Source organism: Coregonus clupeaformis, chromosome 17, assembly GCF_020615455.1.
Source record: "Coregonus clupeaformis isolate EN_2021a chromosome 17, ASM2061545v1, whole genome shotgun sequence".
NCBI lineage: Eukaryota > Metazoa > Chordata > Actinopteri > Salmoniformes > Salmonidae > Coregonus > Coregonus clupeaformis.
Genome location: NC_059208.1, coordinates 56096265 through 56110836, shown reverse-complemented (window position 1 = coordinate 56110836; position 14572 = coordinate 56096265). Strand labels below are relative to the sequence as shown.

General features: G+C 44.0%; 1 protein-coding gene across 1 annotated transcript; it reads right to left on the bottom strand.

Annotated features, from left to right (window-relative positions):
- Window positions 1–6533: 6533 nt before the first annotated feature.
- LOC121585806 (G-protein coupled receptor 20) lies at window positions 6534–7943 on the bottom strand. The gene has a single exon (XM_041902096.1). The coding sequence runs from the start codon at window positions 7941–7943 to the stop codon at window positions 6846–6848; it is 1098 nt and encodes a 365-aa protein (XP_041758030.1). The 3' UTR covers window positions 6534–6845.
- Window positions 7944–14572: the final 6629 nt, after the last annotated feature.

Genomic DNA, 14572 nt, shown 5'->3' with positions numbered 1-14572 from the left:
CCCTGCTCACACATTATGCTTTTTTTTCCAACAGAGACACCGTGTGCAGACAAATTAAACCAAAGGTGGAAATGGTTAAAAACGTTAATGTACTGAGAGATATGAGGAAACAAGGGTTTGATAATAAAAGAGTGGTAGATTCCCACAGAACTGACTGCTAGACTGCATTCCATCTGGTTGCAAAACCAGAGTTGAAGCTGGCAAGCCGTCTGGGTTTGAGGAGCTCGTGATGGGGAAGCTTAAAGCCACACTCGTTTTGGCAACACTCTTAAAAACTGGGCCACCAACAAAAAATGGTAACAATTGAACAAATGCATACCATTACATTTTCACATGCAAATAGCAATTGATTTACTTGATGTGATCTGTAGTTCTTAAGTAATGACTCTGTGGCACAATTAGAGTTCATCAGAGCGGCCAGCATGCAGGATCTTTCAACATGATGGCAACTATTCAACACTCTTATTGGTGTGGGCCAACACCCACAGTGTCTCAGTTTCCTCCGTTTCTAAATACCTTATAAAGTCTATGGAGTTAATACATACGATCTCATTAAATGGGTCTAAAGGTGTGGAAAAAACGGGGTCTGTCGCAAATAGCACCATATTCCCTATATAGTGCACTACTTTTGATCAGCCCTGGCCAAAAGTAATGTGCTGTGCAGGGAATAGGGTGCTATTTGGGACGGACCTGTGAAAAAACAATGAGACCACAAAGAAAATATAACTTCTGCTAGCCTACTTGTGCATTTATATAACAATGTCCAGCTCTGTTGTATAGGGACAGACAGGCCGTTTGCCTTCCTATATTGACCCTGTTGAACCATGTGAAGCTAACTGAAGTCAATGAAGCAGGAGCGTTGAGTGTTATTTTTAAACAGAATGCAATGTTTGTGTGCGTGTGTGTGCAGTGGTGTAAAGTATTTAAGTAAAAATACTTTAAAGTACTACTTAAGTAGTTTATGGGGATATCTGTACTTTACTTTACTATTTATATTTTTGACAACTTTTACTTTTACTTCGCAGCTTTCCTAAAGAAAATAATGCACTTTTTACTCCATGCATATTTCCTGACACCAAAAAGTACTTGTTACATTTTGAATGCTTAGCAGGACATGAAAATTGTCCAATTCACACACTTATCAAAGGAACATCCCTGGTCATCTCTACTGCCTCTGATCTGGCGGACTCATAAAACACACATGCTTCATTTGTAAATTATGTCTGAGTGTTGGCATGTAAAAAATAAAAAAAAGTAAATGGTGTCATCTGGTTTGCTTAATATAAGGAATTTGAAATTATTTATACTTTTACTTTTGATACTTAAATATATTTTAGCAATTACATTTACTTTTGATACTTAAGTATATTTAAAACCAAATACTTTTAGACTTTTACTAAAGTAATATTTTACTGGGTGACTTTCACTTTTACTTTAGTCATTTTCTATTAAGGTATCTTTACTTTTACTCAAGTATGACAGTTGGGTACTTTTTCCGCCACTGTGTGTGCGTGCATGACTGTGTGAGTGAATCTTACTGACCTACTGCAGCTTTGTAAATCAACTTGAGTAAATTCATTGACTTCCTCTCTGTTTAAATTTTTTTTTTAAATAGTCATTGGCTAAGGCAGCTAGATTGAGACACTCCAGGAAGAATCAGGAGAGCATTCTCATTGCTATGTTCTTGCATACTAAAAGGTACTGAATACCTTTTACAGTTCTAATGCAATTAAATGGTGGTAAATCATGATTAATATGTCTACATATGTCCAGTAAAAGCAATAGCATACTACTTGTAGTCTGACGAACCACCTTGGCTGTCTCTGCCTGGCCAGCTCCCCTCTCTTCACTAGGATTCTCTGCCTCTGACCCTATTAAGGGGGCTCAGTCACTGGCTTATTAGTGCTCTCCCATGCCATCCCTAGGAGGGGTGCATCACGTCTTGCCAGGTTTTTTTTTCTTCGCTACACTCGACTTGAGTGGGTTGAGTCACTGACGTTATCTTCCTGACCGGTCTTGCGCCCCCTCGGGCTTGTGTGGTGGGGGAGCTCTTCGTGGGCTATACTCCGCCTTGTCTCATGAGCCCAGGGAACATGCCTCAGGACTACCTGGCCTGGCGACTCCTGGCTGTCCCCATCCCCAGTCCACCTGGTCGTGCTGCTGATCCCGTTTCTGCTGTTCTGCCTGTGGCTATGGAACCCTGACCTGTTCACCGGACCTGCTACCTTATCCCGGACCTGCTGTTTCGACCCTCTCTCTCCCTCTCTCCTCTCTCTACCGCACCTGCTGTCTCGACCTCTAAATGATTGGCTATGAAAAGTCAACTGACATTTACTCCTGAGGTGCTGACCTATTGCACCCTCTACAACCACTGTGATTATTATTTGACCCTGCTGGTCATCTATGAACGTCTGAACATCTTGAAGAACGATCTAGCCTTAATGGCGATGTACTCTTATAATCTCAACCCGGCACAGCCAGAAGAGGTTTATACAGAAACCCAGCCTAAAACCCCAAAGAGCAAGCAATGCTGATGTAGAAGCACGGTGGCAAGGAAAAAGGGCTCGATTATGATTGATTGTATTTATGTTACTCTTAATTTAGTAGTGTAGGTAACAGTCTCTGAAACCTTTGATGTTTAAACCCTGGCCAGGTCTCATCAGGAATTATTAAACTTAATTTAATTTCATAACCTTTTAGATCTACACTTGACAAAAACATAAACACAACATGCAACATTTTCTAAGTTTTTACTGAGTTACAGTTCACATAAGGAAATCAGTCAATTGAAATAAATTCATTAGGCCCTAATCTATGGATTTCACATGACTGGAAATATCGATATTCATCTGTTGGTCACAGATACCTTAAAAAAAAGGTAGGGGTGTGGATCAGAAAACCAGTCAGTATCTGATGTGACCACCATTTGCCTCATGCAGCGCGACACATCATAGAGTTGATCAGGCTGTTGATTGTGGCCTGTAGAATGTTGTCCCACTCCTCTTCAATGGCTGTGCGAAGTTGCTGGATTATGGCGGGAACTGGAATACTGACCTACACGCTGTCGGGCATCTGCCCGGTACAGTTGAAACCGGGATTTATCTGTGAAGAGCACACTTCTCCAGCATGCCAGTGTCCATCGAAGGTAAGCATTTGCCCACTGAAGTCGGTTACGACCCTGGTGAGGAGGACGGGCACACAGATGAGCTTCCCTGAGACAGTTTGCGCAGAAATTATTTGGTTGTGCAAAACCACAGTTTCATCAGCTGTCTGGCTGATCTCAGACGATCCCGCAGGTGAAGAAGCCGGATGTGGAGGTCCTGGGCTGGCATGGTTACACGTGGTCTGCGGTTGTGAGGCCGGTTGGACGTACTGCCAAATTCTCTAGAACGACATTGGAGTCGGCTTATGGTAGAGAAATTAACATTAAATTCTCTGGCAACAGCTCTGGTGGACATTCCTGCAGTCAGCATGCCAATTGCATGCTCCATCAAAACTTGAGACATCTGTGACATTGTGTTGTGTAACAAAACTGCACATTTTAGAGTGGCCTTTTATTGTCCCCAGCTGAAGGTGCACCTGTGTAATGATCATGCTGTTTAGTCAGCTCCTTGATATGCCACACCTGTCAGGTGGATGGATTATCTTGGCAAAGGAGAAATACTCACTAACAGGGATGTGAACAAATTTGTGCACAAAATCTGAGAGAAATAAGCTTTTTGAGCTGATCAGCTCATGAAATATGGGACCAACACTTTACATGTTGCGTTTATATTTTTGTTCAGCATAATAACGCAATGTGTAGGTCATACAGCATAGCAAACTTTCAGGATGAATGTCCCTGACCTGAATTGTTGTCACAGTGGCCATAGTTCCAACAAATAGCCTATGGCAGACTTCCTTTACAATTATGGATTGCGAGGAGTCAGGCATTGGCTTTACCCATAAATAAGATATGTTTCAAAGAGTAATCTGGAGGGTCAGATCATATCAAAGATGAATTGATATGGCCAACTGAGATTACTACTACAGTGTCATAATGCAAGTAGCACTGCAATAAACTGTAGAGCACCTGCAATGCATAGCCTGCAGTTAATACTGTTAGCTATCTATTACGTGAGTCCAATACTAACAGCTGAGTAATAATCCCTGCAGCTTTCTAGTCCCCCTCCGCCCTCCGCCACATGAACATGTCCTAGATGGTGGTATTAGCACAGTGACAGCACAACCTGTTCAGTGCCTCATCAAGTCATCAAGTTCGTGTTGGTGAGGCATAGCCGTGCACTCCTTAGGGAGAGAAAGAGATACCAGTGTGAAGAAAGATAACAAACAGAGTATAATAGCCATGCAGGGTCACACAGAGGTCACATTATACACACAGTATGTCTCATGACATGAAAGCTCATCACTACACAGTCGTAGTGTATGTTGATCTACACACCATTATACAATAACTTTGACCTGTAGGGAAGGTTGACCTTGGAGAAGCGATCGTTCAATAGCCTTCCTCCAAATAGGATACCTTCCCATCAATACCTGTCAGGCTTTGCTTGAACAAATAGTGTACATGCAAGCCTGAAACCTAATAACAGGTCAGAAACCTGTCCTATTTGATTCGGAGATACACTATCCTTCATTCTGTCCTTCCAAGCTCAAGGTAACATCGTCCGCAACAGAAGGCCTGTCCTAACCTCTTTTGTTCTGAATGTGTCAATATGTCCAGTAAGCTTCAAAGAAATGTACAACAGGTAAATAACAGTTGAATATCAGACGAAACGTCCTTCACCTTTCACCTTTCACCTCTAAACCCACACAGAGAATCACAGCTGTTGATAAGACTGGATCTCGTTGTGGCCTGGGGGGAAAAACCGTTTTATCACTTTCCATTAAAGACGCTGAATCAACTCACAGCAGACGATTTGTTCTCTAAACGTGCTTACCCTCAGAGAGTGCGGTGGAAAATTCTGGCCTGGCAGTTTCAGGTTCTCCTCCTCCTTATTTGTTCCTCTGTCTAGCAGGTTTGGGGTCAATTTGAATTGAAGTCAGTCTATTTAGGAAGTAAACTGAAATTCCAATAATTCTAAAAGGGCATCTATTTTCAATGACCTCTCGATAAACTGAAAAGGAAAAGCTTTTTAATTCAAAGGTTTTAATTTGTAATTTTACTCAAATCACTGCCTGAATTGATTGACAATTTGAATTGACCTCAAACCTGCTGCCTAGGCCTTTGCGTCAGGCCCCCAGTCACCCCAGGCAAACCACCTGGCCCCAAGTCACCCCAGCCAAACCACCTGGCCACGGGCCACAGCCAGGGGAGGGATGGCGATACTCATGCTGTAGGACCTAGGTGTGAACAACGCCAAAGCCCAGACTGATCCTTGTTCACATCCTGTGGAAGAATGTCACAAATACAAGCCTGACCAGCGGACACAGACTGAATGAAACGGCAGGAGGTTATGAGTCTGTTTGCTCCCAACAGCAGAGCATGATGGGAATGTAACAGGCATCATTTTACAGGAAGGCATTGTAGGAGTTTGGAAAATGACATATAGAGGATGTGGAAGTATGTTTTCCAGGAATAAAACAGTAATGCTTACTAAGAAGGTCCAAATGCAGAAACGTGAACAGTCGCAATCAAATGAAAACATCCAAGTCTCATGCTACCCCCTTGTGGCCAAATAATAATGAACACAGTGAGTGAATGTGGTGGCCTACAGCAGTGGTTCTCAATCCTGGTCCTGGGGACCCAAAGTAGTGCATATTTCTGTTTTTGCCTGATTCAAATCATCAAAGTTTGATGATAAGTTGATGATTTGAATCAGCTGTGTAGCGCTAAGGCAAAAACAAAAATGTGCCCCCCTTTGGGTCCCCAGGACTAGGATAGAAAACCACTGGTCTACAGCATCTCCCCCTAAATGGATAAATGTCCCAAACAAATCGTGAAAGTGTTTACCTTTAGAATACCACATTACATTTTCTGACTCAGTGACAGTTAAAAGGGGCAATCTGGGATTGGTAAATACATTTTTAGACTTTTAAATAAATTATTGAAGAATATAAACTATAAATCACAAGCTTAATTCAACTGTCACACCATATCAAAACCTCCAAAATATAAGCTTGTTTGTAAACAAACTGTTTAGCCTCAAAACATGGTTAGTGCTGTTTTACGAATCCCATACTGTAGCTTTAAGGGAGATGTTTTTCAAGGAGAACATTGAAAGCCACAGGAGTGCTTTGACTAAAACATGTCAGTGCAGTGAGATAAACAAGTGAGCCAATTTGTCCATTAAATCAAGTGGAGGCGCAATAAACAAAGGTAGTCTGTGATGGGATGCACTTGTAAGGACCATTCACCCTTTGTGCAACTGGTTACATCATGATCCGAGAATAGTTTATTTTTATTTTTTCAAATTATGTATTTATTGTGCTGTTTACAGATGTTACAGAAGTGTTAAGAAACTTTAAGTGTGACAAGAGATATGAAAAATCTCAATGTAAAAACATAACATTGACACTCAAATTAAAATAAACAGCTTACGCTTTTTCTGGAAAAATGTCTGCTACTGTTCCATTACAGTGCCACTGCTTTTTAGTGATTCAAATCAATCACATGTCTTGTCCAGGTTCATTATCACTGCATAGTATTGTATGAGTCTTCAGAATCCAAACACCAGGATGTAAATTCTGTTGGGTTTCAAAAGCTCAAGAGATCTAAAGTCCCAATGCAGTCTTATCAATGGCATTTCCCTTAGTCACAATAGCCAGCCAGTATAGTAGCAACACCCTCTCTCATTCCAATTCCATCCATTTTCCTCTCTCCCTCTGTCACTCCTCTCCTCTCTCTATGCAGACATCTCCATCTGTCGCAGGGTGCAGGTGGTGAGAGTCAGTGTGGCCACACTGTGAGCGATAGCCGTGGCTGTCCCTGATCCTTTTGAACTCCTTAGTCCACTGGCCACGTCCCCTCCACTGGTCCTCTCCGTCTCCGCCTCTGCCCTCTTCCTGCAGGCCCGGCGCATGGCCGAGCGGAAGCTGTCCGTCACAAAGCAATAGACCACTGGGTCCAGGCAGCTGTTGAGGCTGCTGAGGGTCACCGTGGCGTGGTACGCCACCACCTGCTGTGCCCTGTCACCCCCCATCCGGAAGTACACCAGCGCCTGGCGCACGTGGAAAGGCACGAAGCAGACGGAAAAGACGACCAGGACAGCCACCAGGAGCCTGACCGCTCTGGCCCGCCGGCCCCAGCTCTGAGGCATCAGCCTGGGCTCGGTTAGGGCGCACGCCACCCTGAGTGTGAACGTCACGATGACCACCAGGGGGAGCAGGAACTCCAGGAAGGTCAGGGCGAAGAGGGCGGTGAGGCGGCAGCATGATGTGGCCTTGATTTCCAGCGCCGTGGTCTGGAAGGAGTAGGTGACCACCACGGCAAAGAGCCAGATCCCCGCGCTGACTCCCTTGGCAACCCCGGGGCTCCTCCAGCGGCGCCCGGCCCCGGCCCACACCACGGCAATGTAGCGGTCCACGCAGATGCTGGTGAGGAAGAGGATGCTGCAGTACATGTTGACGAAGTAGCTGAAGGTGTGGACGTAGGAACACGCCAGACACCCTCCACCGCTGTGGTAGAGGGCGATGCGGGCAGGGAGCGAGAGCGCCACCAACAGGTCAGCCACTGCCAGGTTGATGGTATAGACCACAGGGGCGGATGAGGTCTGGGAGGGCAGGCAGAAGATGCAGAGGGTCAGGCTGTTAAGGACCACACCCACCACGAACATCAGGGTGTTGACCACCATCAGGGTCACCCACAGGCCATAGAACTCCTGGTACAGGCCCTCGTCCAAGTGGGCTAGTTTCTTCAGGTAGGGCACCCCCCACTGGGGGTTGGAGGTACTGTTCATGTCTTCAGGCGTTGCATTGACCGCCAAGGACGTGACAATCTCCATTGCTGAGAGGCAGGGATGGACTGCTTCTGAAAAAACAGTAATACAGTATAGTCATCATGTGACAATATAATGCAAACAACATTGAGTTTCTCAGCGAGTACAAAGTAATATGCTCAATAGAAATATAATCACTAGATCAGAAAAAGGCCCTTAGACCACAGCGATTTGACTGCACCCTCTATGGTATGCTCTATGGTGATATTTCTGCACCATTAAATTAGCTTTATACTGAAAATGATCTTGGGAGGAAATTACCAGAGATACACAGTGGAAGAATGTGAGAGCATCACGTTTCTTTATCTTGGCCATACATGAATGGGCTGTGCAAACTTTGTAAATCTGTGCAAGAACAGGGGATTAGGCCTAGTGAGTCAGCATACATGGTGGTGATGTAGAGGGATGGTACTGTGTGTCACTCATCACACACTGTAGATAAACACACTCAATTAACTAATATAGCGTCTGGATGAAAAGGGGTCAACACTAGTCCCACGTTATACAGTATGTAATAATACTGGGGTTATTGTTAGTCATTTTTTGATGAGAGACTGTGTTGTTAATGTAGTTAATATATTTTTTTATGATAGAGAATGTGTTGTTAATGTTAGCTGATACTGTTTTTGAGACACGGCTGTGCTGTGTGAAATTGGTGAGGTGTGATGTGGAGAGGTACAGTAGGTGTATAATAAATAACTAGCTTATTAGCACATCACTGTGTTCTACAACATGATACATATTTTAGTTACATGAATATGCCAATATACCAGACACTTGAGTCAGTGCAAGTGCTCCATAGTTTCCATTGGCTTTAATACAAATCACAGTCACAATGGTCTGCTCTCACACCACCACATGTATTATTAGTAACGCTTTATTTAAATATTCCATCCTGTTACCTACATTCGTTTTCCATAAACCTGGAAGTATGACACACTGAAACCTTTCATGGCTACACTCTCATATAAGAGTTATGATGGAACATTCCATTAAAGTGTCCCAGCATCTTGACACCTACCTGTCAGTGACGAATACGGAGCTTAGAGAGAGTCTTACTTCATTAGCAGTTCACAAAATGAACTCAAACCTTACCAAAAACCTTGTGTCACACAAACCATCTCCCAAGAGAACAACTTGTTAAGACACAGTGTGCCTCTGTATCGCCTGGGGAGTAAGAGTTCACAGTACGACAATGAATTAACTAGTATTCAGTTAACTAAGCCTTTCTAAAAATGTAAAGTGCGGGTAGCCAATCTGTTGTGAGAAAGTTCTCATTATGCTAGTCTCTCTCTCTCTCTCTAAGACAGAATTTTCTCCATTCTGATAATATTTTTTTTACATTCAGATGCACCTATATCACTACATCTCCACAATGTATTCATGAGCCACATTCAAAGTGTATCAATTTGATATAGCATCATCAACTTCAGCCAACAGAAAACTCCTCCAAACATACCTGTTTCAAGGATAGAATCACGTGATAACCAGTCAGGAGTGAGTGGATGGTTGGTATTCTCTATAGCCAGTTAATTTAGCCAATCAGAGTCCAGTGACCTTTGTAGCCTCTGTCACCTTGGACTCTCTCTGAAGTATGTCCTGGGTGCTCAGAGATCCTCTTATAGTATTGCCAAAGATATTTATCTAATGTATCTTCTCACTCCATTGTTGAGCTGAGAGGGAGTCTTTCACACCACAGCACACCATGTCCATTTTACGTCCATTCACTGTAACCAACCATGTCCCTTAGAGGCTTGGATTATCCCTGAGTCTCAATGTCTCTCTCTCTCTCTCCCTCTCTCTCTCTCGGAATCAATCAATCTCTGAAAGTCTCTCTACCTCCCTGAATCTGTCAGGGTGCATCTCCATATCTCCCAGTACGTTTTCTCACAAGAGCCCACCAGGTAGTCTCTCAGTGTCCAGTCTCTGAGACTCTTAGTCAGTGTACTCCTGCCTTGGGCCTCTATTGGTCTCCTGTCTACTCCATCACTGCAGTAAAGTCCCCTGGCGGTACTAATCCCATTTTCCCCTGGGTTAGGACACTAAAGGAGGAAGAACCTTCCCAAGTTTACTTCAGCTGTGACGTCACGGCCCCAAGGATTAGGGGCTCTGCTGCTCCTGGACTGAAACGTGACGGGGGGAAAGAAAGAGTGTTTGTGTAAATAAAACGATTGAATACAGTAAATGAAGCAGAAATAGTATAGACCATGAAATAAATACACGGATAAGTGGATATTAGTGCCTGGAACTAAATGTCACAACAATTATATTTTGAGCATTTCAAATGGGCCTCAAGAGATGCCATCATGGTGTGTGAAGAGGAGGATACTTCGTTACAAATAGCAAGTAGAAAAGCATTGTTTAGCTCACAGTGGCTAGTTGTTTGAGCGCTGTCTTTGCTGGGGTTTCTGACTCAACGAGGGCCTGTCTGTGTCATCACAGGAGTCAACAGTTCACACACCAAGCCTATACAAAGGGATAGCAAGTGTTAGCAAACGAGAACATATAGAGGATGGTGGATTGCATGGCTGTAAAGGGGAATATATGAGGGTAGTAGTTTGTTCGCTATAAAACTGTTAAATAATATTACATGAGATTGAGCTGATATTGCGAAACTGTCTGGAGTTATGATGGTTTCACAAAAGTACTGATGTAGACTGGATGGAGTACTGATGTAGACTGGATGGAGTGCTGATGTAGACTGGATGGAGTGCTGATGTAGACTGGATGGAGTGTAGATGTAGACTGGATGGAGTGCTGATGTAGACTGGATGGAGTGCTGATGTAGACTGGATGGAGTGTAGATGTAGACTGGATAGAGTGCAGATGTAGACTGGATGGAGTGCTGATGTAGACTGGATGGAGTGCTGATGTAGACTGGATGGAGTGCTGATGTAGACTGGATGGAGTGCTGATGTAGACTGGATGGAGTGTAGATGTAGACTGGATGGAGTGCTGATGTAGACTGGATGGAGTGCTGATGTAGACTGGATGGAGTGCTGATGTAGACTGGATGGAGTGCTGATATAGACTGGATGGAGTGCTGATGTAGACTGGATGGAGTGCTGATGTAGACTGGATGGAGTGTAGATGTAGACTGGATGGAGTGTAGATGTAGACTGGATGAAGTGCTGATATAGACTGGATGGAGTGTAGATGTAGACTGGATGGAGTGCTGATGTAGACTGGATGGAGTGCTGATGTAGACTGGATGGAGTGCTGATGTAGACTGGATGGAGTGCTGATATAGACTGGATGGAGTGCTGATGTAGACTGGATGGAGTGCTGATGTAGACTGGATGGAGTGTAGATGTAGACTGGATGAAGTGCTGATGTAGACTGGATGGAGTGCTGATGTATTCTGGATGGAGTGCTGATGTAGACTGGATGGAGTATAGATGTAGACTGGATGGAGTGCTGATGTAGACTGGATGGAGTATAGATGTAGACTGGATGGAGTGCTGATATAGACTGGATGGAGTATAGATGTAGACTGGATAGAGTGTAGATGTAGACTGGATAGAGTGTAGATGTAGACTGGATGGAGTGCTGATGTAGACTGGATGGAGTGCTGATGTAGACTGGATGGAGTGCTGATGTAGACTGGATGGAGTGTAGATGTAGACTGGATAGAGTGTAGATGTAGACTGGATAGAGTGTAGATGTAGACTGGATGGAGTGCAGATGTAGACTGGATAGAGTGTAGATGTAGACTGGATAGAGTGTAGATGTAGACTGGATGGAGTGCTGATGTAGACTGGATGGAGTGCTGGTATAGACTGGATGGAGTATAGATGTAGACTGGATAGAGTGTAGATGTAGACTGGATAGAGTGTAGATGTAGACTGGATGGAGTGCTGATGTAGACTGGATGGAGTGCTGATGTAGACTGGATGGAGTGCTGATGTAGACTGGATGGAGTGTAGATGTAGACTGGATAGAGTGTAGATGTAGACTGGATAGAGTGTAGATGTAGACTGGATGGAGTGCAGATGTAGACTGGATGGAGTGCTGATGTAGACTGGATGGAGTGCTGATGTAGACTGGATGGAGTGCTGATGTAGACTGGATGGAGTGCTGATATAGACTGGATGGAGTGTAGATGTAGACTGGATGGAGTGCTGATGTAGACTGGATGGAGTGTAGATGTAGACTGGATGAAGTGCTGATGTAGACTGGATGGAGTGCTGATGTATTCTGGATGGAGTGCTGATGTAGACTGGATGGAGTGCTGATGTAGACTGGATGGAGTGTAGATGTAGACTGGATAGAGTGTAGATGTAGACTGGATGGAGTGCTGATGTAGACTGGATGGAGTGCTGATGTAGACTGGATGGAGTGCTGATGTAGACTGGATGGAGTGTAGATGTAGACTGGATAGAGTGTAGATGTAGACTGGATGGAGTGCTGATGTATTCTGGATGGAGTGTAGATGTAGACTGGATGGAGTGCTGATGTAGACTGGATGGAGTGCTGGTATAGACTGGATGGAGTATAGATGTAGACTGGATAGAGTGTAGATGTAGACTGGATAGAGTGTAGATGTAGACTGGATGGAGTGCTGATGTAGACTGGATGGAGTGCTGATGTAGACTGGATGGAGTGCTGATGTAGACTGGATGGAGTGTAGATGTAGACTGGATAGAGTGTAGATGTAGACTGGATAGAGTGTAGATGTAGACTGGATGGAGTGCAGATGTAGACTGGATGGAGTGTAGATGTAGACTGGATGGAGTGCTGATGTAGACTGGATGGAGTGCTGATGTAGACTGGATGGAGTGCTGATATAGACTGGATGGAGTGTAGATGTAGACTGGATGGAGTGCTGATGTAGACTGGATGGAGTGTAGATGTAGACTGGATGAAGTGCTGATGTAGACTGGATGGAGTGCTGATGTATTCTGGATGGAGTGCTGATGTAGACTGGATGGAGTGCTGATGTAGACTGGATGGAGTGTAGATGTAGACTGGATAGAGTGTAGATGTAGACTGGATGGAGTGCTGATGTAGACTGGATGGAGTGCTGATGTAGACTGGATGGAGTGCTGATGTAGACTGGATGGAGTGTAGATGTAGACTGGATAGAGTGTAGATGTAGACTGGATGGAGTGCTGATGTATTCTGGATGGAGTGCTGATGTAGACTGAATGGAGTGTAGATGTAGACTGGATGGAGTGCTGATGTATTCTGGATGGAGTGCTGATGTAGACTGAATGGAGTGTAGATGTAGACTGGATGGAGTGCTGATGTAGACTGGATGGAGTGCTGATGTAGACTGGATAGAGTGCTGATGTAGACTGGATGGAGTGCTGATGTAGACTGGATGGAGTGCTGATGTAGACTGGATAGAGTGCAGATGTAGACTGGATGGAGTGCTGATGTAGACTGGATGGAGTGCTGATGTAGACTGGATGGAGTGCTGATATAGACTGGATGGAGTGCTGATATAGACTGGATGGAGTATAGATGTAGACTGGATGGAGTGCTGATGTAGACTGGATGGAGTGCTGATGTAGACTGGATGGAGTGTAGATGTAGACTGGATGGAGTGCTGATATAGACTGGATGGAGTGCTGATATAGACTGGATGGAGTGTAGATGTAGACTGGATGGAGTGTAGATGTAGACTAGATGGAGTGGACAGTAGATGTAGACTGGATGGAGTGGACAGTAGATGTAGACTGGATGGAGTGGACAGTAGATGTAGACTGGATGGAGTGGACAGTAGATGTAGACTGGATGGAGTGGACAGTAGATGTAGACTGGATGGAGTGGACAGTAGATGTAGACTGGATGGAGTGGACAGTAGATGTAGACTGGATGGAGTGGACAGTAGATGTAGACTGGATGGAGTGGACAGTAGATGTAGACTGGATGGAGTGTAGATGTTGCCAGTCTATAGCTTACTTTCTTCTTATAGTCCAGAGATAGATAGAAGGTGTCCATTAGGACACTGAAGTTGTTACTATTAAGACGAGCACTAGTCTTGGTCTGGTTCCAAAAAATATCTTGCTCTTAATTTGTTCAGCGCGTTCTGTAAACTGTTCTGTTTTCGAATTTATCAAGTGGACTGAGGGGATAGTATTATTTTAGTAACTTGGCAGAATGCCTTGGTGCTCCAGAGTGACGAATATAGATTTCAACCTCAATGTGCATTAACCAACCAGGCAGCTGGATATACAGCTTACTGATGGAATCCAGGTTAAGTGCAGAGGACATGATGTATAGTGCAGTACAAGGCTGGTTTGAACCTGGGACTTGACCAATCATCACACCTCTACACTGACAGATTCAGATAAATTAAATCAAAATGGCTCTGGTCATTCAGTTTAACAGATACCTCTCTGAAGAGTTAAGGTGAAATCACAGTTGTTGACGGATCATTATACTGTCAGTGCTCGTTGGTTTCTGAATAAAATAAGATGTAAGCTTTCTTTTAACTCATTCTGGCAAATACACCAAAATAGCTCTCTCTGAGGACCAATAAAACGTTTCTAGATATTTTCCTTCCTTCACTGGACTCCTCCACTGGGAGGCATTAAATACATGATCTGCAACAGGACACTTAATAATTTAATAACACTAGTTACCCATCTCTCATCATTGTATCTCCCACAATACCATGAAATACCATA